Source organism: Serinus canaria, chromosome 25 (assembly GCF_022539315.1).
Source record: "Serinus canaria isolate serCan28SL12 chromosome 25, serCan2020, whole genome shotgun sequence".
NCBI lineage: Eukaryota > Metazoa > Chordata > Aves > Passeriformes > Fringillidae > Serinus > Serinus canaria.
In genome coordinates, this window is record NC_066338.1 from 14793479 (window position 1) to 14819851 (window position 26373).

The following is a 26373-nucleotide window of genomic DNA, read 5'->3' on the forward strand; positions in this document are numbered from 1 at the left end:
TGTTGTGTTACCTCAGATCAGGAACTTTGGAACTGGCCCCAAACTGATCATTCATCCTTTTTAAATTGCACTGAGCAGCCCTGCCAGCTCCCTCAGCCCTTCCTGGCGCTCCAGATTCTTCCCCAGCTCCATCCCTTCCCTAGACACTCTCCAGCCCCTCCAGGTCCTTTCTGAGGGTCTGCAGCGAATGAGGAAAAAGGGAGGAACATTTCCCCATCACCTCTTTGAAGATCGAGGTTTGAAAAATAAAGCTTTGAGTGGCCTCTAAGGAACCTCCAGGAGCTGCTTTATTTTAGGAAATGAGGCACCCTGCAGGAGAGGCATTAAAGGAGCTGTAGTGGAAACATCAGGTGAGCCAGCAGCAAATTTTGGTAAACTTTTGATACACCAGGCAAGCAAGGATCAAATTTCTGATAAATATTTGATACACCAGGCGAGCAAGGATCAAGGATTTGATACATTTCTTATATGGCAGGTGAGCAAGCGGCAATTTATCGCTACATCAGGTGAGGCAACCAAGGAGTGCTAGCAGGTGGCCGTGACATTGCCACTCCCAAACCCCTCTATCGGGAAGTGCCCAAGTGGCCCCAGGTGCTGCCCAGTCTCTGCTGTCCGTGCTGTCCTGTGCTGTCCTGGCTGCTCCAGCCCCCCTGTGCTGGTCCTGCTGCCCTGGCATTGCTCCCTGGCTGCGCAGCTCTCGGAGGGGCTTTTCCAGGATGGACGCTATGTTACAGTGACTGTGGTGGCCATGGTGACTGTGGTGGCCATGGTGACTTTGGTCACCTGGGTAACCATGGTGGCCATGGTGGCCTCGGTAGTTACAGTGACCATGGTAGCCACAGTGGGCATGGTGACATCATGGGTCACTGTGGGCACAATGGCCATGCTGACCATGGTGGTTGCAATGCCCAGAGTGGCCACAGTGGTCACAGAGGCCAAAGTGGCCACAGTGGCCAGAGTGGCAATAATGGCCACAGTAGTCACAGTGGACAAATGAACCATAGTGGCCATAATGGCCTTGGTAGCCTTGGTGGGCACATTTCTCTGGGGGTCCTGGTGGCCTTTGTGATCATGGTGGCCACAGTGGCCTCCAAGACCACGGCGACCTTGGTGGCCTTGTGGCTTAGAGGGTTCCAATGGCCACTGCCATGGCCATGATAGCCAGGAGAAGCCCCCCAAGGTGGGGGGAGTTCCTGGGGAGGCTCCCACCTGTGGGGACAAAGAGAGGGGTCAGGGGGAACATGGGGTGAGAGGGTCAAGAGGCCATGGGGGGAGGGACAGAGGTGACGAGGGGGTCCTGAGGGTGTGGGGTCAGAAGAGCCGTAATGAGGTCCCTTTCCCCTGTGCCCAACCATTGGAGCCCTCGTCCCCCAACCCCAGGGGTTGTTCCCAGCACTGGATGTCCCTGTCCCACTCACCTGGCACTGGGTGTTCCCACCCCCTGTGCCCAAGCAATGCGGTCCCTGACCTTGTCCCCAGCTCTGGGTGTCCTTCCTCCCACTCACAGTGGGTGTCCTTGTCCCCTCTGGGCCATGGGTGTCCCCTGCACCGTGTGTCCTTGTCCCCAACCCTCACTGAGTGTCCCCATCCCCCCAGGTTGTCCCCAAGATGTCACCTCGCAGCCACTCGCAGTCGTAGTTGCTGGAGTTCCCAGTGGAGCGAAGCTCAATCTGCACCTTCTTCCCTTCCCTGGTGACATTGGTGACCTCAAAGGTCTCGAAGGGCGGGATCAGCACCTCCCTCTCACTTTGATTGAAGGAGAACCTCTGGATGTCTGCTCCGTGGCACGTGTGCACCTGGAACATCGTGACGTTCCCATAACCCTGGGCCACCACCTTGTCCAGCGACGACGAAGCGAATTGACCAAAGCGAACTTTCTCTCCAGCTGTCACATTGAACCGGACCGTCCTCACCCCCCGGAACACATCTGGACACTCATTAGGGTGACTCAGCTTCTGCAGGGCCTGGGTCAGCAGGAAATGCAGCGTTTTGAAGTGGAAGTTGTCCCGGTATTCCCGGCGGGAGCGCCCGGCCGTGCGCACAGCCGCGTTGAACTGCTTGTGCACGCCCGGCATCGTGTAGGCCATGAGGGCGATGGCCTGGGCTGGGGACAGAGGGGACAAATTGGAGCCACGCTTCTGCCACTCGGCCGTGGCCTTCACCCAGGCCTGGGAAAACTCCTTGTTCTCCTGGAACTCGGAGCCATTGAGGGCCCACAAGGCCTCAGTCATGGCAGGGCCACAGTTGAGGTACTGGTCATCAAAGGAGTCCTGGGCCATGTCCAGGGGCAATTCCATGATGGCTGCAGTGGCCACGGTCATTGCCAGCAGTGCCAGGATCTGAGCCAAGGGGGCCATGGAGGAGAGAGTCCACAGTGGCCAATGTGGGACACTGGGGGACACAGAGGGGACACAGAGGACAGACTGTGTGACACAGGGTGGACACTGGGGAACACCAGGGGATGCTGAGGGGACATTGATGGGACACAGGGGACTCTGAGGGACCTGGCAGAACATGGAAAGGCTTCCTTGGGGAGGGGCTGGGGAGGGACAGTGGGGTCAGCCCAGGCAGGGAATCAGCCCTGGCCAGGAGACCCCTCTAAACATTCTGGGACACTGATCCCAAATTCTGGGGTCACTCTTGGAGGCCTCAGTGTCCTCCAGTCCCCCCAGGGACCCCAATGCCACTCCCACAGTTTTGTGTCATTCCCCTGGTGTCCCCTGAGCCCCCCAGGACCCCAACCCAAATTTGGGGTAACCCCCTGACTCCCCAAGTGTCCCTCTTGGCTCACCCCCAGACCCCATTCCCACTCCCAGCCTGGTGTCCCCTTTGGAGTTGTTGAAAATGACTCACCCCAGGACCCCAACCCAAATGCAGGGACCACCCCCTGCCCCCTGCAGTGTCCTCCAGCCCTCCCATGGCCCCAGTCACACTCCCAGTTCCCCCCTGCTGCCCCCCAGAGCTCAGTAAACCCCATTCCCCTGTCCCCCAGTGTCCCTCAGGTTTCTCCAGAACTCCAATCCCACGTCACATTATCCCCCAGGGTCCCCCCAGTGTCCCCCAGGGCCCCCAGTCCTGATGCCATGGTCCCTTCTCTCCCCCTCCAAGGGTCCCCTGGAGTCCCCCCAGCCCCTGATACCGAAATCAGCCAGAGTGAACTCCCTGATGGAACTGGAGCTATCAGAAATCCGGAATCCTTCCTCAGCTCAGACTCACAGCAGATCTCTCCTGGTCCTGCAGCTCGGGGGGACTTTGCCACTTCTATCCACCGTAATTATAAATATTTATTAAAATGGACTTCTTAGCTAACACAAAACCAGCTCGTTTCCTGTAAATAAGTGGCATGGCTCCACCTCTCTCCGAGAATTCTTTTATTTTCCTGCAGAATTCCTAAGAAGTCATCTGGAAGTCATTGTCACTGAATGCCCAAATATTGCAGATGACATCGCCAGAATTTCCACTTTTGGCAGGCTCTGATCCTTCTGTGTTACAGAACTTGTCCAAAACCCCTCTGGAGTTCCCCTTCTTCTCTTTCTCCATTGCTTCCAGCCACGTTTATTGTCCTCTGTAAATATTTTTACATCCTTTTATCATTTTTGCCAGTCAGACTTTAAGATCTATCCAGAACCTTCAACATGTGAGGAAAAGCCACGCTATGAAAAGCCAAGTGCCCTCAAAGTTGTCTTGAAACTTGATTGGAATAATGGACAGAGTTTCCACAGCCATCCCCCCGAGGGGTTTCTCTCTCGAGGTTTTAGAGAGCACAGCCACCTTTTATCCCAAACTCCTGGCCACACGTTGCCCTCTCCCCTTCCCCATTGGCTGAGGTACCAGGAAGGTGCAGCACTCCCAAACCACCTACCCCACATCCCCCTTGAAACTGTCATTGTCTCCAGCAGTTCAGAAGTTCAGGCTGTCTGGGTTATGGAATAGACTGTGTGGGGACCCATGTCTCTTATTACCCAAAAGTTCAGGACTTCAAACTTTCTGCTCAAACCACCAGGGTGCTGTGACAAATATCATGTCTTCTCATGCACAGATGTCAAGACCCATTTTGAAGACACCGACACCGATTTCTCCTAAAGATCCCCAACCCTCTGAGTCATTTTTCAAAGACATCACCACCCATCTTTCCTAAAAATCCTTCCCTGTGACAGTGGTGGTGCCCTGGCACAGGCTGCCCAGAGAAGCTGTGCCTGCCCCATCCCTGGAAGGGTTCAAGGCCAGGTTGGGCGGTGCCTGGAGCAGCCTGGCCCAGGGGAAGATGTCCCTGCCCATGGCAGGGCTGGCACCGGACGGGCTTTAAGGTCGCTCCATCCCAAACCATTGCAGAGCCCCCGGGGCCGGGATGGGGCGGGGCGGGCGCTCGGCAGCGCCACCAGCTCGTGCTGCCGCCTGCTGTTGGCACTGGGAACTGCAGCTGGGGGCGGGGCATGCGCAGTGCACTGATTTCCTGTGCTCGCTGCTGCCCTCCGGTGGACAATTCCCGAACCACAGCTCCAGGAGATGAGCGGGTAAAGAGGGAAAATCCCTGGTTTGAAAGGAAAAAGAGTTTCCTGAACGAAACACCAGGGTTTTCATCAATAAATGGGTGGTGCTGACTCTGTCCCCATTTCTCTAGTTTATTTTTCATCCTTCTTCATTCTGTTTTTCTTTTTTTCCTCCCAATGTTTCTTCTGTGGCATTGCCTCAAATCAGGAAGTTTGGAACTGGCCCCAAACTGATCATTCATCTTTTTTAAATTGCACTGAGCAGCCCCTGCCAGCTCCCTCAGCCCTTCCTGGTGCTCCAGACCCTTCTGTCGGTCCGTCCCTTCCCAGCACATGCTCCAGCCCCTCTGGGTCCTTTCTGAGGGTCTGCAGTGAACAAGGAAAAAGGGAGGAACATTTCTCCAGCACCTCTTTGAAGATCGAGGTTTGAAAAATAAAGCTTTGAGTGGCCTCTAAGGTAAATTCCAGGAGCTGCTTTATTTTAGGAAATGAGGTTCCCTGCAGGAGAGCCATTAAAGGAGCTGTAGCAGATACATCAGGCGAGCCAGCAGCAAATTTGGGTAAACTTTTGATACACCAGGCAAGCAAGGATCAAATTTCTGATAAACATTTGTTATGCTAGGCGAGCAAGGATCAAAGTTTTGATACATTTCTTATATGGCAGGTGAGCAAGCGGCAATTTAATGAGGCATCAGGCGAGACAGCCCCTCTTGTGCTGGTTCTGCTGCCCTGGCATCCCTCCCTCACTGGGCAGCTCTCAGAGGGGCTTCCCCTGCATGGACGCCTTGTTACAGTCACCATGGTGGCCACAGTGGCCCCCAAGACCACGGTGACTGGGTGGCTGTGTAGCTCAGAGGGTTCCGGTGACCACTGCCATGGCCACGGTGGCCAGGAGAAGCCCCCCAAAGTAGGGGGAGTTCCTGGGGAGGCTCCCACCTGTGGGGGACAAAGAGAGGGGTCAGGTGGGCTATGGGGGGGGGGGCAGAGGTGATGGGGGGTCCTGAGAGTGCGGGATGTCAGAGGGGGCCATAATGAGGTCCCTTTCCCCTGTGCCCAACCATAGGTGGCCTTGTCCTCCCCACACCAGTCAGTGTTCCCAGCACTGGATGTCCCTGTCCCACTCACCTGGCATTGGCTGTCCCCACCCCCTGTGCCCAGCAATGGCTGTCCGTGTCCTCCTCCCCAGCTCTCGGTGTCCTACCTCCCACCCACAGTGGGTGTCCCTGTCCCCTCTGGGCCATGGGTGTCCCCTGCACCGTGTGTCCTTGTCCCCAACCCTCACTGAGTGTCCCCATCCCCCCAGGTTGTCCCCAAGATGTCACCTCGCAGCCACTCGCAGTCATAGTTGCTGGAGTTCCCAGTGGAGCGAAGCCCAATGTTCAATGTGCTTCCTTCCATCTTGACTTTGGTGACCTCAAAGGTCTCGAAGGGCGGGATCAGCACCTCCTTCTCCCTTTGATTGAAGGAGAAGTTGTGGATGTCCGCCCCCTGGCACGTGTGTACCTCAAACATCGTGTCTGTCCCATAACGCTTGGCCACCGTTTTGTCCAGAGATGACAAAGTGAATTGACCAAAGCGAACTTTAGCGCCAGTCTTCACCTCAAACTGGTACCTATCCACCCCCCGGAACACGTCCAGACACTTAGCAGGGCTTCTCAGCTTCTGCAGGGCCTGGGTCAGCAGGAAATGCAGCGTTTTGAAGTGGAAGTTGTCCCGGTATTCCTGGCTGGACTTTCCAGCCGTGCGCACGGCCGCGTTGAATGGATCGTACAGGTCCCCCATCGTGTAGGCCATGAGGGCGACGGCCTGGTCTTTGGTCAGGGAGGATGAATAGCAGCCTCGTGTTTGACACTCGGCCATGGCATTTGTCCAGATCCTTTCAAAAAAAGTGTGATTCTTGAGGAAATCAGAGCGCTTGAGTTCTCGCAACTTCTCAGTCATTTTATCCCGACACTTCAGGTACTGGTCATCAAAGGAGTCCTGGGCCATGTCCAGGGGCACCACCGTTATGGCTGCTGTAGCCGCAGTTATTGCCAGCAGTGCCAGAGTCTGAGCCAAGGGGGCCATGGAGAAGAGAGGCCACCAGGACCGGTGTGGGACACTGGGGGACACAGAGAGGAAACACTGTGTGACACAGGGAAGACACTGGGGAACACCAGGGGATGCTGAGGGGACACTGATGGGACAGAAGGGACTCTGAGGGACATGGTGGGACATGGGGAGGCTTCCTTGGGGAGGGGCTGGGGAGGGAGAGTGGGATCAGCCCAGGGAGAGCGGGGCAGCCCTGGCCAGGAAACCCCTGGACATGTCCCAGAAAATGATCCCAAATCCTGGGGTCCCTCCTGGATGTCCCAGTATCCCCCAGATCCCCCAACTCCCAGTGCCATTCCCACAGTCCTATATCCCCCCCTCAGGGTGTCTCGTCAGCCCCCCTGCAGGACCCTGACTCAAATCCTGGGGTCACTTTCTTGACCTCCCCCCCCAGTAACCCCAGTGACCCCCAGACTCCCAATCCCACTCCCACAGTTCTGTGTCCCCCCATCCTGGTGTTTCCCAGTGCCTCCATTACCCCAATCCCTCTCCCAATCCCTTGTACCCCTCCCAGTGACCCCATGTCCCCCAGGACCCTGACCCAAGATTTGGGGTCCCCAATGGCTCCCACTAGTCCCTGTCCTCTCCCCCCCTTACTCCAATCCCACTCTCAATCCCATGACCTCCCCAGTGACCCCTGGACCCCGATCCAGTCCTGTGTGCCCCCCAAGTGCCCCCCAGCACCCCACTGCCACTCCCATGGTCCTGTGTCTCCATTGCTAGCACCCGGACCACCCCAGGACCTCAGTCCTTGACACCCCCAGTGCTCCCCCAGACCCGAATCCCACAGTCCCATGTTCCCCTCCCAAAGGTCCCCAGTCCCTGACACCAAAATTGGCCGGAGTGAACTCCCAGATGGAACTGGAGGTATCTGAAAGCCGGAATTCTTTCTCAGCTCGCACTCACAGCAGATCTCTCCTGGTCCTGTAGGTTGGGGGGACTTTGCCATGGGGTATTTATCCATCATAATAATGAATATTCATGAAAACGTGTCCCTTACCTAATACAGAAACAGCACTTTTCCCATAAATAACTTGCATGGCTCTGCCTCTTTTAGGAAATAAATTTTATTGTCCTGGAGAGTCAAAAAAATGGAATGTCCGGGTGTGGTTTTCACTGAGTTCCCCAATACACCAGATGACCTTGCCTCAAATTTTGCTTTGGGCCGGGGCTGCTTGTTCTGTGTTAGAGAACGTGCCGAAAAGCCCTCGCTGCAGTTCCCTTTATTTGTTACTCCACAGGTTCCAGCCACCTTTGTCCTGCTGTGTCCACACTTTTACATCCTTTTATTGGTTTTTGCAAGTTCTTTTTTAAGCCCTATCCAGCACGATTCAGGGATCTGAAACTTTCCTTTCTCCCTCTTGTTGCTCACCCGTCACGACCCCACTCCCATGGTCCCATGTCCCCCCAGTTCCCCCCAGTCCCACTCCCCACTGCTCACTGAGTTGCTGCCACACCTCAGATACCAGTTGGGGTCCCCTCTCAGATGACATCCCTGTAGGCACCTTGAGCCTGGGGGTGATCTCCTGGGGGAGTGCCTGGGTGACTTCCCTGGTCTTGCTTGGTGTGACAGGAGAAGATCTGGACCCCGTAAAAGGGATCCACCAACACCAGGAGATACCTGAGCCCAAGCTGGTGTGCTAGCTCAGAAAATCCATTTGCCAGTGATCCCCCGGGGGTCTTTCTCTTTCAGTGATGGCTGGAGGTGATGGTTTTGAATTGAAAGGGTTCTTTTGAAAACACATCAGGCATTGCTCTGTAACAGACCTGACAGTTTTGTCCTATAGGTCACTGAGGATCTGAGGCCACAGATGAATCCCCATTGCATCGATTCCCCAGAGCTTTGCTGGTGCTTTTCTCCTTTACAAATTGCAGCATCAGCTGGGGAGGGCCTGACCTGGTTATTGGGAGTTACCTCTCACCCACCCACCCACCCTCTTTATTTTGGGCTTTTAGATAAATAGTCAATTTTCAATCTGCCCAACTCTCTCCAGGCCTCACCTCTGGCAGTGAAACTCCTTTCTCAGGAATTAACACCAGGATGCTTTGTTGTGGAACCTCTCGTGCAGCTTCATTGCAAGTCTATTTCCCACACAGGGATTTGTCAATCCCCAAACTGGTGTGCCCTGGATTGTAGTACAGCCACTGCTTTGGGCAGCTGGGTGGAGTCAAGGAGGAAGAATAATTCTTGATTATATTTAATTGGCGATCACCCTGTGCTGTTAATTGACTTCTTTTTTGATATGGCTCGATGGGCATGAGCAATGCTCAAAGCAGATGCCAAGTGAGTTCCTCTGTTTGCCCCCTTTCTCAGTGCCAATTCCACAGCTCTTTGTAACACTGTCTGAGAGGGGACTGGACATTCCCAGGGTCAGGCGATGGACTGCCAGGCCCAGCTCTGGTGATCCACCCTCACCTGTCAATTCAGGGTTGGTGATTTGGGCTGGCTTTGGCCCAATTCAGCACCAAAATCAGCAACAGACCCTCTCAATGCAGCCCCGATGGCCACAAATGGGACATTGTCCCTGGGGCACATTCCAGGCAGAGCATCCTGCCACAACTTGCACTTCAGGGGGACATTTCAGGCTGGCATTTGGGACGTTCAAGAGGCCAAGGGCAGATCCTGTCCTTGCGGAGGGACAGTCCCCAGTGCCAGTTCTGGCTGGTGGGGACCTGCAGGAGCAGCTGTGGAGAAGGATGTGGGGTTGCTGGTGGGTGACCAGTGGAGCTGGCTGTGTGGCCCTTGGGCCAGGAGAGATCCAGAGGGCATTGGGAGGAGCAAAGGCAGGAGGTCAGGGAGTGATTGTGCCCTTCTGCCCTGCCCAGTGAGGCATGTCAGGAGTGACATGTCCAGCTCTGTCCAGTGCCGTGTCCAGTTCTGGGCTGCTCGGGACCCAGTCCTGTGCTCAGTGGTGACGCTGCCTGAGCTGGGAGGTTGTGCCAGGTGCCCACTCTGGGTCCTTCCAGCCTGACCCATTCTGGGATTTGGGCATTCTGGCAGTTGTGGTTCAGGAATTGTCCACCGGAGGGCAGCAGCGAGAGTGGGAAAGCATCGTCACTGCGCATGCCCCGCCCCCAGCTGCAGTTCCCAGTGCCAACAGCAGGCGGCAGCACGAGCTGGTGGCGCTGCCGAGTGCCCGCCCTGCCCCATCCCGGCCCCGGGGGCTCTGCAATGGTTTGGGATGGAGTGACCTTAATGCCCGTCCGGTGCCAGCCCTGCCATGGGCAGGGACATCTTCCCCTGGGCCGGGCTGCTCCAGGCACCGTCCAACCAGGCCTTGAACCCTTCCAGGGATGGGGCAGCCCCAGCTTTGTTATGGATGGATAACGTGATAATTGGCTCTCACAATTAAGGGATGAATATTGTGTGTATATTAAGAGAAATTTTGCTAATTTATGGTTATGTTATTGTAGTTTGTTCTTTGGGCACCCTCTGTTCTCCCCACAGTCCCTTTCCCACTCTGTATTGTTGCCAGCAGACGGCCCTGGTTATCAGGGTTGCCATGGACACTTGGAGGGAGGGCGTGTACCTGTGCCCCCTGCATGGGGCAGCATGGAAAGAGCCAAGCCCGTTGCTGGGGAGGCGTGGCATGGCAACACCTGTCCTCCAATCAGACTGCAGGAAGGTCTCCACCAATGGACAGCAAGGAAAATCAACTGGCAGACTTTGGGAGGGGCCAGGCATTTATATGGAAAGTTTTTTGAGTATTTATGACTGCTTACAAATTTGTATTTACCTGATGCAACACCAGGGGTATAAAAGGCAGAGCTGCCATCTTGTAGATGAGCCTCTGGCAGTTGGCCCTGTTCCCAGTGTTGTCTCGTTTTCCTTATTCAGTCCCTTTGTTGTGTTGGTTTGGTTTAATAGACCTTTAAAATTTTAAAGTGAGCCATCATTTCTCACAGGTTTCTTTTTTTTTTTTTTTTGTTCCTTTTTACTTGCAGAATTTTCCCCCATAAGTTGCTAGAAAACACTAATGCCTGGGTACTTAAGAAAAACCAAAGAAGCAGCCAAGCTCAGGGGAGGAGGGCATCTGGTTGTGCTTGTCTTATCTGGGAATTTCTCTCTGAGGGGCAGAGACACCACAAGGATTGGGCAGGTGAAAGATGTGGCCGGGGCAGCTGCTGGCTCTCTCTCTCTCTCTCTCTCAGCTTTAGAGAATGACAGTCAGAGCTGCTGCTTGGGGAAGGGAATTCACTGCTGCCACCAGAACCCAGCCCAGAGCTGCTTCTTCTGCCCCCATCTGTGGCCATCGGGGCTGCACTCAGAGGGGTCTTTGTCTAATTTTGGTGCTGAATTGGGCCAAAGCCAGCCCAAATCACCAACCCTGAATTGACAGGTGAGGGTGGATCACCAGAGCTGGGCCTGGCAGTCCATCAGCTGACCCTGGGAATGTCCAGTCCCCTCTCAGACAGAGATTCCTCTCCCCAGTTCCCGCTTGGAATGAAATGTGTGTGAGGTTCCTCTTTTGGGAGGGGGATGCTCCCCAGGGTTCCTCCTCGAGCCTGAGAGAAAGAGACATTCCCACGAGTGTTTTCTGCTTAAGAATGGTCACTTTTTGCTGGCTTTGTCAGAATTATTTAATGGATTATTTTTTAATAGAATAATTTAATAGAATTGCTTTGCACCATGGCCTTGGTGTGCACAGAGGCCACAGTGTCTGTGGTATCCTTGTGGCTCAGGGAGTCTTGGTGATGAAGGTGGTCATGGTGGCCTTGGTGGTTACAGTGGCCATGGTGGCCAGAGTGCTCGGGGTGGCAATAGCCACCATAGTGACAGTGGTGCCAACAGTGGCCTCATGGTGGCCATAGTGGACATAATGGCACTGGTGGCCTTGGTAGCCTTGGTGACCTCATTTTTCTGGGGATCATAGTCTGTGGTAATCACAGAGACCATGGTGGCCTTGGTGGCCTCATGGCTCAGGTGATCCTGGTGTCCACTCCCAGGGCTGCAGTAGCCAGGAGAAGCCCTCTGAGGTGGGAGGGGCCCTTGGGGATGCTTCCACCTAGGGGAAAAAGAAGGAGGTGAGGGTTCCATGGAGGTGAGGTGGTTAAGGGCAGTCAGAGAGGGGTCAGGGGTTACAGAGGGGCATACGATGGTTTCAGGTGGAATGGAGGAGGATGGGGGTGGGGATCAGGGGTCAGGAGGGCAATGGGCAGTGAGAGGGGTGCAGAGGGGGCCATAACACAGGGTGAAGAGTGAGAGGAGAGATGGGGGCAATGGGCAGGGTTGGGGGTGACTGGTGGCTGGGGTGCAGGAGGTAGGTTGATGGTCAGGGGGCCACTTTAGGGATGATGGGGTGTCAGGGGTGCAGTGGGGTTTCAGGTGGTCATGGTGGGCTTTAGGGCTGACAGGGGTCAGGGGTATATAGGGGGTGCACTCCTGCGCCATGAGGGGTGTCGGGGGGGCAAGAGGTTCGGGGGTGATCAGGCTGGTCTTGGCCCAACTGCATCCAGCACACACAGCCAGTCCCCACAGAGCTGTTCTGCAGAGGGGAGGGACAGACTCAGCAGAGGAGGGTTCCTATCCCTGTCCCTTTCCCCATCCTTGTCCCTGACCTCCCCTGGCAGGGGTGTCCCTCTCCCCTCCCAGATGTGGGAGTCCCCATCCCTGTGCCATGTCAGGGATGTCTCTCTCCCTGTTCCCCATCACCTGTGTGTCATTGTCCCCTCTGCCTAATCATGGGTGCCCTCATACCCACAATGGGTGTCCCTGGCCTCCTAGCCAAAACAGAAACAGCACTTTTCCTGTCATCAATTTTCAAAGCTCTGTCTCTCTCTGGAAATCCTCTTATTGACCTGGAGACTTCCTATAAAGTGATTGGGAAGTTGTTTTCATTGATTGCCCCAATATCTCAGAAGACCTAACCTCAAACTTCTGCTTTTCGCAGGCATAGCTCCTTCTGTGTTACAGAATTTGTCAAAAACCCCTCTGGAGTTCCCTTTATCTATTTCTCCATTGCTTCCAGCCACTTTTATTGTCCTCTGTAAATTCTTTTCAATGGTTTTATCATTTTTGCCAGTCAGACTTTAAGCTTTACCCAGCACCTTCAGTATGTGAAAAAAAGCCACACTCTGAAAAGCCAAGTGTTCACAAATCAGTCTTGAAACTTGATTCAAATAAAGGGACAGAGTTTCCACAGCCATCGCCCCGTGGGGTTTCTCTCTTGGGGTTTCAGAGAGCACAGCCACCTTTTATCCCAAACTCCTGGCCACACGTTGCCCTCTCCCCTTCCCCATTGGCTGAGGTACCAGGAAGGTGCAGCACTCCCAAACCACCTACCCCACATCCCCCTTGAAGCTGCCATTGTCTCCCACAGTTCAGAAGTTCAGGCTGTCTGGGGTATGGAATAGACTGTGTGCGGATCCCTGTCTCTTATTAGCCAAAAGTTCAGGACTTCAAACTTTCTGGTCAAACCACCAGGGTGCTGTGACAAATATCATGTCTTCTCATGCAGAGATGTCATGAACCATTTTGAAGACACTGACAACAATTTCTCCTAAAGATCCCCGACCCACTGAGTCATTTTTCAAAGACATCACCACCCATCTTTCCTAAAGAATCCTTCCCTGTGACGGTGGTGGTGCCCTGGCACAGGCTGCCCAGAGAAGCTGTGGCTGCCCCATCCTCGGCCATGTCCAAGGCCAGTTTGGGCGGTGCCTGGAGCAGCCTGGCCCAGGGGAAGATGTCCCTGCCCATGGCAGGGATGGCACCGGACGGGCTTTAAGGTCACTCCATCCCAAACCATTGCAGAGCCCCCGGGGCCGGGATGGGGCGGGGCGGGCACTTGGCAGCGCCACCAGCTCGTGCTGCCGCCTGCTGTTGGCACTGGGAACTGCAGCTGGGGGCGGGGCATGCGCAGTGCCGCTGATTTCCCACTCTCACTGCTGCCCTCCGGTGGACAATTCCCGAACCACAACTGCCAGAATGCCCAAATCCCAGAATGGGTCAGGCTGGAAGGACCCAGAGCGGGCACCTGGCACAACCTCCCAGCTCAGGCAGTGTCATCGCTGTGACCAGGACTGGGTCCAGAGCAGCCCAGAACTGGACACGGCACTGGACAGAGCTGGACACAGCACTCCCATTATGCCTCACTGGGCAGGGCAGAGGGTTATCATCACTCCCTGACCTCCTGGCCCCACTCTTTCCAACACACCTGGATCCCTCCTGGCACTTAGCCACACAGCCAGCTCCACTGGTCACCCACCAGCACCCCCACATCATTCTCCAGAGCTGCCCCAGCAGGTCCCCTCCAGAAAGGACTGGCACTGGGGACTGTCCCTCCCCAGGGACAGGATCTGCCCTCGCCCTCTTGAACCCCCCAAATCCCAGCCTTTGAGGTCCCCTGAAGTGCAGGATGTGGCAGGATGCTCTGCCTGGAATGTGGCCAGTGGACAATGTCCCATTTGTGGCCATCGGGGCTGCACGCAGAGGGATCTGTTGCTGATTTTGGTGCTGAATTCAGCCAAAACCAGCCTGAATCACCAACTTCAAATAGACAAGTGAGGGTGGAGCACCAGAGCTGGGCCTGGCCATCCATCAGCTGACCCTGGGAATGTCCCGTCCCCTCTCAGCAAGAGATCCCCCTCCCCTATTCCTGCTTGGAATTAAATGTGTATGAGGTTCCTCCCTTTCGGAAGTGCATGCTGCACAGGGTTCTTCCTCGAGGTTGAGAAAAAGAAACATTCTCATGAGTGTTGGTGTGGGGAGTGACATTGAGCCCTGCTTTGGAATTGTCACTTTTCTGGCTTTGTCAGATTTATTTAATGGAATAGTTTTGAGAGAATTTTAAACTACAGTTTCTTTGCAACATGGTATTGGTAGCCACGGTGGCTGTGGCAGCCTTGTGGCTGAAGGTCTCTTGGTGATCATGGTGGCCACAGTGACCTTGGTGGTGATTGTGGTCATGGTGGCCACAGTGGCTGTAGCGGCCTTCGTAGCCTTGGTGGCCTCATTTCTTTGGGGGTCCTGATGGTCTTGCTGGCCATGGTGGCCACAGTGACCACAGTGACCTTGGTGCCATGGTGGTCATGGTTCCCACAGTCCCACAGTGACCACAGTGACCTTGGTGCCATGGTGGCCATGGTTGACACAGTGACCTTGGTGCCATGGTGGCCATGGTGGCCATGGTGGCCACAGTGACCACAGTGACCTTGGTGCCATGGTGGCCATGGTGGCCATGGTTCCCACAGTGACCACAGTGACCTTGGTGCCATGGTGGCCATGGTTCCCACAGTGACCACAGTCACCTTGGAGGCCATGGTGGTCTCTCTGCTCAGAAGATCCCAGTGGCTGCTGCCAGGGCAGTGGTGGCCAGGAGGAGTCCTCCAACATGGAAGGGCACCCTGGGGACGCTCCCACCTGGGGGACAAAGAGAAGGACATCAGAGGAATCATGGGGGGAGTGAAGGACTCAGGGACAGCCATAATGGGGGGGTTAGGGGTGACAGGAGAGATGGGGCCATGAGGTGACAGGTGACAGATGGGGCCACAGTGTGGTACAGGAGTCAGGGAGGTCAGGGGTGTCATGGCGGACTCAGGGATGAAAGGGTTCAGGGGGAGCTGGGGGGGCCATGGCAGGTGACAGGGGGTGACAGAGGTTCAGGGAGTGCCATGAGGGGGGCTAGCCCACCCACATCCACCAAACAGGGCCCATCCCCACAGCACTGCCTTTGGTGGGGAGGGACAGGATGGGAATGGGGACATCCCTGTCTCTGTCCCTGTCCCAGTTGTCCCCTGGATGGGGTGTCCCTGTCCCTGATCCCTCCCATAACTGGGGGTCCCCATCCCTGTGCCCCATCATGGGCATTCCTGTCCCCGTGCCCACAATGGGTGTCTCCAAACTTGGTGTGCCCAGCATGGGCTGTCCCTGTCCCCAAACTCTCAGTGAGTGTCCCCTCCCCCTGTTCCCTGTCATGGATGTCCCCTGTTCACAGTGGGTGTCCCCAGCACTGGGTGTTGCTGTCCCCCCACCCCCAGAGAGTGTCCCCAGCACTGGGTATCCCTGTCCTTGTTCCCAGCCGTGGGTGTCCTTGTCCCCCCCACACAGTGGGTGTCTATGTCCCTGTCCCCCATGCCCAGTGAGTGTCATTGTCCCTGTGCATTATCATGGGTGTCCCCAAGGCCTCAGTGGGTGTCCCCATCGCCCCAGGCTGTCCCCTGTGGTGTCACCTCGCAGCCACTCGCAGTTGTAGTTGCTGAAGGTCCCGGTGGAGAGGAGCTGGATCTGTGTCGTGTCCCCTTCCCGGGTGTATTGGGTGACCTCGAAGGTCTCAAAGGGTGGGATCAGCACCTCCTTCTCGCCAGGATAGTTGGAGAATTCCCGGATTCCCACCCCACGGCACGTGTGCACATGGAACACCGTGTCATTCCCAAAGTCCTTGGCAGTTGTTTCACTCTGTGACGCCGACGTGAATTGACCGAACCGGACGATGTCACCGTGCTCTGCCTTGAACATGACCCCGCGCACCCCCCAGTACACGTTGTGACACTGAGGTCCCCGAGTGTCCCTCAGTGTGGCCAGGGCCTGGGTCAGCAGGAAATGCAGCGTTTTGAAGTGGAAGTTGTCCCGGTATTCCTGGCTGGAGGACCCAGCCGTGCGCACGGCCGCGTTGAACTCTCTGTACACGTCATCCATCGTGTAGGCCATGAGGGCGATGGCCTGGGCTGGGGATGACAGAGGGGACACAGGGGACCCCCGACTCTGCCACTTGGCTCTGGCCTTCACCCAGGCCTGGGCAAAGAGAGGGTTCTGCTGGAACTCGGAGCCGTTGAGGGCCGGCAATGCCGCGGTCATGGCAGGGCCACAGCCCCGGTACTGGTCATCAAAGGAGTCCTGGGCCATGTCCAGGGTCACCATCTCCACAGCTGTGGTGGCCACGGTCATTGCCACAAGTGCCAGGGTCTGTGCCAGGGGGGCCATGGAGTGGAGAGGCCACAGGGACCAGGGTGGGACACTGGGGGACACAGAGGTGAGGGCTCCTTAGTGAGAGACTGGGGACGGGAGTGGGGCCAGCCCAGGGGAAGGGAGGCACTCCTGGCCAGCAGACCCCTGGACATGCCCGGGTTCCCTGATCCTGAATCCCAGGTTACTTGTGCCTCCCCAATGTCCCCCAGCCCCCCAAGGACCCCAATCCTACAGTACCATGGCCCCCCAGAAACCCAATCCTATTCCCATCACTGCAGGTCCCTCAGCCCCCATAGGACCCCAACCCAAATCCTGGGGTCACTCCCTGAGCCCCCCATTGTCCCCTTGGCCTGTCCCCAGGCCCCAATCCCACTCCCAGTCCCCAATTTCTTCAGTGTCACCCCAGAACCTCAACTCAAATCCAGGCATCACCCCCTGTCCCCACAGTGTCTCCCAGCACTCCCATGACCCCAATCCCACTCCCATCATCCTGTGTCCCCCCCTCATTTCCCCACAGAGCAGCCCATGACCCCGACCCCAGTCCTGTGGCCCCCCCCAGTGTCCCTGCAGGACAGCAATCCCAATCCCAATCCCAATTCCAGTGTCATTGTCACTTGTCTGTTCCCCCCCACCCCCCAACCAAGGGGTCCCTGGAGTCCCCCCAGCCCCTGATACCGAAATCAGCCGGAGTGAACTCCCTGATGGATCTGGAGGTATCAGAAAGCCGGAATTCTTCCTCAGCTCGGACTCACAGAGGATCTCTCCTGGGCCTGCAGCTCGGGGGGGACTTTGACACAGGCTATTTATCCACCATAATTATAAATAGTCATTAAAATGGGTTTCCTATCTAATACAGAAATAGCACTTTTCCTGTAAATAATTTGCATGGCTCTGCCCCTTGGTGGAAATCCTGCAAGACCAGAGGAAGCTCGTGTGGGTAAATGCTGAAATATTGTGTGCTGTGATGTGTTGTGTCAAGTGGGCACTTTGAGAGTTATGCCCTATCCTGTTGAGTTTGTGTGGTTCTTCCCCCACACTGTAGTAATTTGGTGCTCGAATTGTGTAGTGGTGTTTCTGGAGATTTTAGGATTTTCTTTGCAACAAATGTAGCATTTTACACAGAAGAACTAGGGTGTGGTGATTTATGTTTAACTGTGGTAAAAAGAACTAAAGGAATTCCAAGAATTCCCCCCCACACACAGCAATTCCAGCCCTGACTCATGAATTTGAGATATGGGGGAGCAGTGTTTGTGTTTGTGGGCATATCACAGTTTTTGCTGTAACAAGCACAGCCTTTTGCAAGGCAGTAAAGTGAGGGTCAGTGGAAACAATGCTTTAATTAGATTGTGCAGGAAGAGAACAAGAAAAGACTTAGATTTTGTAAAATAGAGTTTAGATAGAAGAGACAAATGAGTTTATGAGACTTCAGCTGGTACTAGAGTAAGTTTGGCCTGAGAACAACCCGCGGTAGAGGTTAAGTGATAAACGCCCAAGTGATGAACGGGATAGTCTGCAGGCAATTCCTGAGAGCTTGGGAGGAGAATTCCTAAACAGCCATCAGGAAGCCATTTCAAAGAGTGCCCCAATACCCCCATGACCTCGCCTCAAACTTTCACTTTCACCAGGAGCTGGTCCCTCTGTGTTACAGAACTTGTCAAAAACCCGCTAGAGTTCCCTTTATCTCTTTCTCCACTGAGAAAGAGACATTTTTATTGACCTTTGTAAATACTTTTTCATCCTTTTATCATTTGTTCCTGTGAGACTTTAGGCTCTACCCAGCACCTTCAGCAGGTGAGGAAAAGCCACACTATGAAAAGCCAAGGGTTCACAAAGCAGTGTTGAAACTTGATTCAAATAAAGAGACAGAGCTTCCACAGCCATACCCCTGTGGGTTTTCTCCCTCGAGGTTTTGGAGAGCTCCTGTTATCCCAAACTCCCAGCTGCACGTTGCCCTCTCCCCTTTCCCCATTGGCTGAGGTGCCCGGAAATTGAGGCCATCCCAAACCACCTACCCCACATCCCCCTTGAAGCTGCCATTGTCTCCCACAGCTCAGAAGTTCAGGCTGTCTGGGGTATGGAATAGACTGTATGGGGACCCCTGTCTCTTATTAGCCAAAAGTTCAGGACTTCAAACTTTCTGCTCAAACCACCAGGGTGCTGTGACAAACTTCATGTCTTCTCACACAGAGATGTCAATACTTATTTTGAAGACACTGACACCAATTTCTCCTAAAGATCCCCAACCCACTGAGTCATTACATCACCACCCATCTTTCCTAAAAAATCTTTCCCTGTGACAGTGGTGAGGCCCTGGCACAGGCTGCCCAGAGAAGCTGTGGCTGCCCCATCCCTGGAAGGGTTCAAGGCCAGGTTGGGCGGTGCCTGGAGCAGCCTGGCCCAGGGGAAGATGTCCCTGCCCATGGCAGGGCTGGCACCGGACGGGCTTTAAGGTCGCTCCATCCCAAACCATTGCAGAGCCCCCGGGGCCGGGATGGGGCGGGGCGGGCGCTCGGCAGCGCCACCAGCTCGTGCTGCCGCCTGCTGTTGGCACTGGGAACTGCAGCTGGGGGCGGGGCATGCGCAGTGCTGCTGATTTCCCACGCTCGCTGCTGCCCTCCGGTGGACAATTCCCGAACCACAGCTCCAGGAGATGAGCGGGTAAAGAGGGAAAATCCCTGGTTTGAAAGGAAAAAGAGTTTCCTGAGCGAAACATCAGGGAATTTTTTCATCAATAAATTGGTGGTGCTGCCTCTCTTCCCCCGCCTCGGCTGCTCTATAATCTCAGAAATGCCCTCAGACCCCAATGAGCAGCACCTGTTCTGGGCTCCTCCCAGCTTACCAGGAGCACAGTCTGCTCCCAGGAATTCCTGCTGGATGGATAACGAGCTCCTCCTCTAACAAACGGCCTTGGGAACTCATTTTTCTTGCCTGAACAACAACCCAAGTGGAACATTTTCTCTGTGGAGCTTTCAGTGAGAGCTCCTGGTCCGAATTGCAGCCGGGATGGAAAACAACCATGGCCAAAGTCCACCCTCTCTGCTGTGCCCTGCAAACGCCTGCTGGGAGCCTTGGAGCTCTCCTGCCCCTGGGCTGTGCCCAGCATTCCCTGGAGGGTTCCACCTTGGCTCTGCTCGGAGCCTGGGCTGCTCCCCCGGCCCTCGGGGCTCAGCCCTGCAGAGGAGCAGAGGCACCGACCCCTCCCCGAGCCCTTCCCCGAGCCCTTCCTTCCCCGAGCCCTTCCTTCCCCGAGCCCTTCCTTCCCCCAGCCCTTCCCCGAGCCCTTTATGATTGGCTTTTTGCAAATATTAAAATGAATATTACATGCCTTGTGTTAGAAAGTTATGCTGTGTCAATTTTTTAAAGCAGTGTGTTAAAAATAGTTTTAGATTATAACATAAGGTTAAAATAGAAACTGTGTATGTGAGATGTTTTTTTAAGAAAGGAATGAGGTACTTGCACCAGACAGCAGCCACAGGACACCTCAGTCGTTCAGAGAAAGAGAATTTATTGCCCCATGACCAGAACAAACGAACTCCTTCCTCCTGCTCAGCGCTGGAGGCGCCGCCAGGATCCAGAGGCAGGAGCTGCCCCTGCCCAGCCAGAATCCTGGGTGGGACTGGAATTGATGCCCCAGGGATGGGCTGGGTGAGTGTGCAACAGGCTGTGGCTGTTAAGGGTTAATCCTCTGTGCACCTGGGGCCTTTTTGGGCTGATTCTGCCCAGAAAGAGGTACCCGGGCTGTCTGTAACTCTTTGTTTTTATTGCCTCATATTGTCCTAATCCAAATTGCCAAATTATTATTACTGTATTTATATTTCTATTTTTATAACCATTTTATTACTATTAAACTTTTAACATTTTAAAAACAAGTGATTGTCATTTTTCACAATCCCCATTTAGGTTGGGGCTCAGTCAGACTGGGGTGATTTTAGCTTTAGACCAGTGTTAGATTTTTGTCTCTGTGTGCTTTAACCACTGAGCGAGCAGCAGAGCGAGCCTTGCCCACAAACCTCACAGCGCTTTTGCTTTTATTTCAAACCTGCTTTTGCTGATGCCTTTGCTGGGGGTTCTTTGAGTGACCTCAAGCCTCTCACGTGACACAAAATGTGAAATGGCAAAATAAAACCACTAAACTGTTGGTGGCAGTGCCAGCGGTTCACATCTGGGAATATGTCACCACATGCTGGAAAACTGAATTGTGTTTGTAAATTGTCTCTTTCCATTGTTGGGGGGGTGCAAAATATCAGCCATAGAGGAATTCCTGAGTTGTTGCAGAGCTAAAATGACATTCCCATGAGTTGTGGGTGCAGCTGATCCTGGCTCTCAGCGGGGCAGGGAGCTCTGTGTGGGAGCAAGCAATAGTGGGAGGGAATGTTTAGAATTTTCCTTATTTCATGCAGATTTTAAATCCATCCAGGTTTTTTTGTGAAGCGTGAGAAGGATTCCTTACCTGTGCTGCTGAGCTTTAGTTCTTCATTGCAGTTGGGCAAACTTTAAAAACTTTAAACCTTTAAGTTTTCCACCAATGATATTAGACACTTCTATTCAAATTACACATTTTCTATTCAAATTACACTAATTAAAGCCACAGCCTTTGTTACCCCAGGAGTAGTGGATTCATGTTGTCAGTATCTCTCAAATGTTTTTAATTACTGGGATTTATATATTTTAAGTTACTGGAAGTTTTGCCAGCTGGCAGGGCCTGGTTTTCCCTGAAAAACGCTTGGCAGAGGTGTTATTTCAGTGAAGGAATTTTGAGTGAAACACAGTTCTGGGGTTTTTCATCTCTGCACGTGAAATGATCCAACCAGATGATTCCAGCTGGTGTCCCTGGCAGGGCGGATGGGGGATCCTGGGATGCTGTGTCTGCAGCAGTGGGGTTGGGGATGCTGGGATTTGGGGATGCAGGGAGTTGGGGATGATGGGATTTGGGGATGCAGGGATTTGGGGATGCTGGGACTTTGGGGATGCTGGGACTTTGGGGATGATGGGATTTGGGGATGTTGGGATTTTGGGATACTGGGATTTGGGGATGTTTGAATTTGGGGATGCTGGGATTTGAGGATGTTGGGATTTTGGGATGCTGGGATGTAGGGACGCTGGGATTTGGGGATGTAGGGATGCTGTGTTTGCATCAGCTGAGATTTGGGATGCAGGGATTTTGGGATGCTGGGATTTTGAGATGATGTGCCTACAACAGCTGGGATCTGGGGATTTGGGGATTTGAGGATGTTGGAATTTTGGGATGCTGGGATTTGGGGATACTGGGACTGGGGATGCAGGGATTTGGGGATGTTGGGATTTGGGGATGTTGTGTCTGTAGCAGCTGGGATGTTGTGTCTACAACAGGGATGCTGGGATGCTGGGATTTTGGGATGCTGGGATTTTGGGATGCTGTGCCTACAGAGCTGGGATTTGGGGATGCTGGGATTTTGGGATGCAGGGATTTGGGGATGCTGTGCCTACAGAGCTGGGATTTGGGGATGCTGGGATTTTGGGATGCAGGGATTTGGGGATGTTGGGATTTGGGATGCAGGGATTTGGGATGCTGGGATTTTGGGATGCTGTGTTGGCAGCAGCTGGGATTTTGGGATTCTGGAATTTGGGAATACTAGGATTTTGGGATGCCTGGATTTGGGATGCTGGAATTTGGGGATGTAGGGATGCTGAGATGCTGTGTCGGCAGCAGCTGGGATTTTGGGATTCTGGGATTTGGGAATACTAGGATTTGGGGATGCAGGGATTTTGGGATGCTGGGATTTTGGGATGCCGGGATTTTGGGATGCCATGCTCCTGAGACCTTCACCTGCAGCCAGACCTGGGGGTGGCTGAAATCACCTCAGTTTACAGCCATGGGTGTTGTTTCAGGAGGTTTTTCTGTGGGAGCTGATTCCCAGGCTTGTCCCTGGCAGCGGTGTGGGGAGTGAGCAGGGAAGCCTCTGTTGGTCCAACAATTCACACCTGGAGCTCAGCCAGAGCCTGCAGCAGAGCTCCAGCTCCATCCCACCTGTTCCCAATGGGGAGGGTCCTTGGGAACCTCCCTCCTGCAGAGCCCGGGAGCTGCTGCTGCGGGCACAGGTCACTCCCACAGGAGCCATTTGCACTGAGAACCAAAACTTCATGGGATTCTGGAAAAGCCCACCCCGTCTCACCCCACTGCCATGGGCAGGGACACCTTCCCCCAGACCAGGCTGCTCCAAGCCCCATCCAAGCCTGGCCTTGAGCCCTTCCAGGGCCGGGGCAGCCACCTCCTCCCTGGGATAGAAGGAGATCAGTGTGGATCTGGTCCATAAATGTATTTGATGGGTCCTTGTGACAAGAGCTCAAAGCCCTCAGTGCTCCCACTGCCTGAAGGCTTTGGTTGCTTCCCTACTTGGCTCCTGCAGGTCAGGGCCAGGTGGTTGGGGTGGTTGGGGGTCAGTGGCTGGCCCTGGCGGGCGAGCAGGGCAGGCTGTCCCTGCGGCGCCGCGCCTGCATGAGCTGGAGACAGCGGTTCTCCCGGAGCAGCTGCTCCTGCTGGTCCTGCAGCCGGATCCTGGTGTCCTTGAGGAGCTGGCAGTGCTGCAGGAGCCCCAGCAGCTCGTGGCGCAGGAGCCTGTTCTCGGCCTTCACCTGCTCCACGTGCTGGATCAGCGCCTTCATGGCCACCTCCTGCGCCCCCCAGGTGAGCTGCTGCATCCTGCGGTGGAACTGCTGCTCACAGTCGGCCTTTTCCTGCAGGAACCTGCTCCTGACGGCGTGGGTCTCCTCAGCGCAGCGGATCCGGGTCACCCGCAGCTCCTTCTCCAGCGCCTTCACCTTCTGCTCCGCCTGCACCTTCTGCTCCTTGTAGGGCTCCAGCTGCTCCAGCTCCGTGTCCAGGTGCGAGGCCTCAGCCTCCGTCTCCTCCAGGGCGCTCCGCACCTCCTGCTCCTTGCCGGCGTAGCGCGGCACCAGCTCCTCCTTCTGCGCCCGGATTTGGGCCAGATCTCGGCAGTTCTGGTCGTTCAGGGTGATGATCATGCCCGGGGGGTCCTGGCTGAGCTTTGCTCCGCAGCGCAGGTAGGACTGGCTCTGCTCCTGAGTGCGCTGGGCTTCCTTCTCCAGGCTCTTGATGCCGTGCAGGAGCTGCTCCGCCCTTCCCATGTAGGTGTCCAGGTGCTGTGTGACGATCCTGCGTTCCTCCTGCAGGTACAGCTTCCTCTCCTGGATGGGGTCCTGCATGTCGCCGCTTTCTTGGGGTGCCTCTTCATCCTTGCTCTTCTTTGTTTTGGATGCCATATCCCAATCAAACTGAAAATCTGAAACAAAGGGAAAATGAACCAGCTCAGAGTGAACGTTTTTGCCCCAGTCCCGCCCTTGAGTTTCCAACTGGTTCCTCCAGCAGCTCAAATGTTTGACCCAAAACTGTTTGGTGCCGTTCTCGGATTTGCATTTCCCATCCTGATTTTCCCCAGGAGAAAAACAAAAATGCACATTTTTAAAGATTTCTCTTTTTTCCCCCATATGGTGTTGGGATATTCCTGCATTTTGGAGGAAAAAGTGCAATTCTGCCCCGTTCCTCCCTCACTAATTCCAGTGTTTGAAGAGGCAGCTGCATCCCAAACCAGTATCTCCTGTCCAAAACCCCAAATGACATTATGAATAACCAATATGCCCACGAAAAAACCAGAACCAAAAATATTATTGTTATAGGTTTTTTTTCCACTGTCTTTGGCCTCCGATTCCCGGCCAATGCACCAAAAAGTTAACTGTCCTGGTTTAGGACAAATTAGGGGAAATCTCCGAAAGGGAGTCCCCTAAAACAAACCTCCAACCACCCCTCCCCCAATACCGGGTTCGGGAAGGAATTCCTCGGAGGAGCAAAGTGGAAAATAAACCTATTAATAACAAGTAACAAAGGAACACTCCCCAACACAAGAAAAGAAAAAGAAACCAGGCAGTGTTGTGGAGGGTGCTGAGCTTCTTCTCGCAGACTCCGGGGGGTCCTGGACGTTCCAGGTCAGGTCCGGAGCCGGTACGGTATCTTCAGGGGAGGGTAAGAAAGAGGGAAAGGGAGGAAAAAAAAAAAAAAAAAAAAAAAAGAAGAGCGCAAAAGAAGCAAGCCAGCCAAGCTAAGCAGCAGCAGCAAGCAAAAGCAAAAGCAGCCAGCAAGCTAGCAGCAGCAGCAGCCAGCCAAAAGCAAAAGCCGAGGTGCCCGGTCACCCTCACCCCCCCCCCTCCCCGCCCCGCCGCAGCAAGACGGCCTGGGGGGGGGGGGGGGGGAAGAAAAGGCCAGACACAACACACGATTGGGATAAAGGCTGTCACCCCACGACACGCTCACATCCCAATTTCAGGAGACTCTCTTTAAAAAACATATTTGTCAGCATTAATTTAATGAGACTCAGGTTTTTAAACACTTTTTAAGCATTAGTTTCAGGATTGGCTGAATTTCTGAACTATTTATTCCAGTGTAGGATGCTGGAATTTTCAGGATTTAGAGCTGGAGTCTGACAAGTCTGATTGTTTCAGTGAATATTTTTAATCACAAATTCTCATTTCTTAATACAACCCATGTAAATTCTTAAGGCGAAAAAAAAAACTCCGCAAAATTCCAGAAGATGGGTGAAAACCAGAATGAATCCAGTAAAATCCCAGCCCAGGGTGCAGGGATTTGGGGAATTTCGGGGGGTTGGTGCAGGGGATGTGTGAGAGTCAGAGAATTCCCAGGTGCCCGTGGGAAAAGGACGAGGTTGGGATATAAAATGTGGAATTTCAGGGCACTGACCTTCCCTGCTCCCAGGTTTTCCCGGGTCCCGCGGCTCCCGGCGCTGCTGGCTGGCTCCGTGTGTTTGACCGTGTCCATGGAGACGAGCTGAGGTCACAGGGGAGGGCTGCAGGGGGATCCCACCCTGCCAGGCTCCACAGGGGTCTGGGAGATGGAGCAGGAGAGAGGGGAAAGGGGCACTGACTTCCTCCTCACCTGCCCGGCTGTGCTAGGGCCCCTTCCTCTTCCTCACACCCTCCTCCTCCTCCTCCATCCGGCCAAGGTTTGGGAATGAGAAATCCTGGATTGGGGAAAATGCAATGTGTGGGAACATTGGGTTAGGCGGCTCCTCCCACCCAAGTCCATCTCTGGGAGTCACCGGGAATCTGCTGCTCATAAAAAACTCCAAAACACCAAGATTCAGTCCCCAAAATACACACATGAGCGAGATTCAGCAAAAACAGCCAGCCCTGAGATTCCCCTCTCTGGGCTCACCACTTTGGGCTCCTGGAGGCTGCTCCTCTCTGGGTTGCTGTGGGTCAGGTTTGTATTGGTGTTCCCCTTGCTGGGCTCCTGGCAATCCCGCAGGATCCCCCTCTCTGTGCTCCTGGCAATCCCGCAGGTTCCCCCTCTCTGGGCTCCTGGCAATCCCACAGGATCCCCCTCTCCGGGCTCCTGGCAATCCCACAGGTTCCCCCTCTCTGTGCTCCTGGCCATCCCACAGGTTCCCCCTCTCTGTGCTCCTGGCAATCCCACAGGATCCCCCTCTCTGGGTTTCTCAGAGCCAGGTTTGTATTGGTGTTCCCCCTCTCTGGGCTCCTGGCAATCCCACAGGATCCCCCTCTCCGGGCTCCTCACTTTGGCATCACGGGTGTCCCAGGGGTCAGCACTGCCCGGGGTCCCTGTTTCAGGGTCCTGGGCTATCCATGGGTCCCCGCTGTGAAAAATGCGTGTTTTATGATTGGCTTTTCGCAAATAATAAAACGAATATTTCATGTGTTGTGTTAGAAGGTGAAGCTGTGTTACTTTCCTTGAGTAGTGTGTTAAATACAGTTGTAGGTTATAACAAAATGTTAAAATAGAAACTATGCAGTGTAAGATATTTTGTTAAGAGAGGACTGACACAGAGAGAGCAGCCACAGGACACCTGAATGGTT

The 26373-nt window shown here is 54.4% G+C and overlaps 2 protein-coding genes across 3 annotated transcripts; both read right to left on the bottom strand.

Annotated features, from left to right (window-relative positions):
* Window positions 1-258: 258 nt before the first annotated feature.
* Window positions 259-3355, bottom strand: LOC103814858 (NAD(P)(+)--arginine ADP-ribosyltransferase 2-like). 2 transcript variants are annotated; one of them, XM_018914287.3, is made up of 3 exons: window positions 3217-3355; window positions 1616-2391; window positions 259-1209 (listed from the first exon to the last, which is right to left on the bottom strand). In XM_018914287.3, the coding sequence occupies exons 2-3, from the start codon at window positions 2355-2357 to the stop codon at window positions 1124-1126; spliced, it is 828 nt and encodes a 275-aa protein (XP_018769832.3). In that variant the 5' UTR covers window positions 2358-2391; window positions 3217-3355; the 3' UTR covers window positions 259-1123. The 2 variants fall into 2 exon arrangements, with proteins under 2 accessions (XP_018769832.3, XP_030089104.2); XM_030233244.2 differs by having other exon boundaries at window positions 3140-3355.
* Window positions 3356-5340: 1985 nt separating this feature from the next.
* Window positions 5341-14843, bottom strand: LOC127060577 (erythroblast NAD(P)(+)--arginine ADP-ribosyltransferase-like). The gene is made up of 4 exons (XM_050984245.1): window positions 14788-14843; window positions 11360-11587; window positions 5813-6591; window positions 5341-5426 (listed from the first exon to the last, which is right to left on the bottom strand). The coding sequence occupies exons 1-4, from the start codon at window positions 14841-14843 to the stop codon at window positions 5341-5343; spliced, it is 1149 nt and encodes a 382-aa protein (XP_050840202.1).
* Window positions 14844-26373: the final 11530 nt, after the last annotated feature.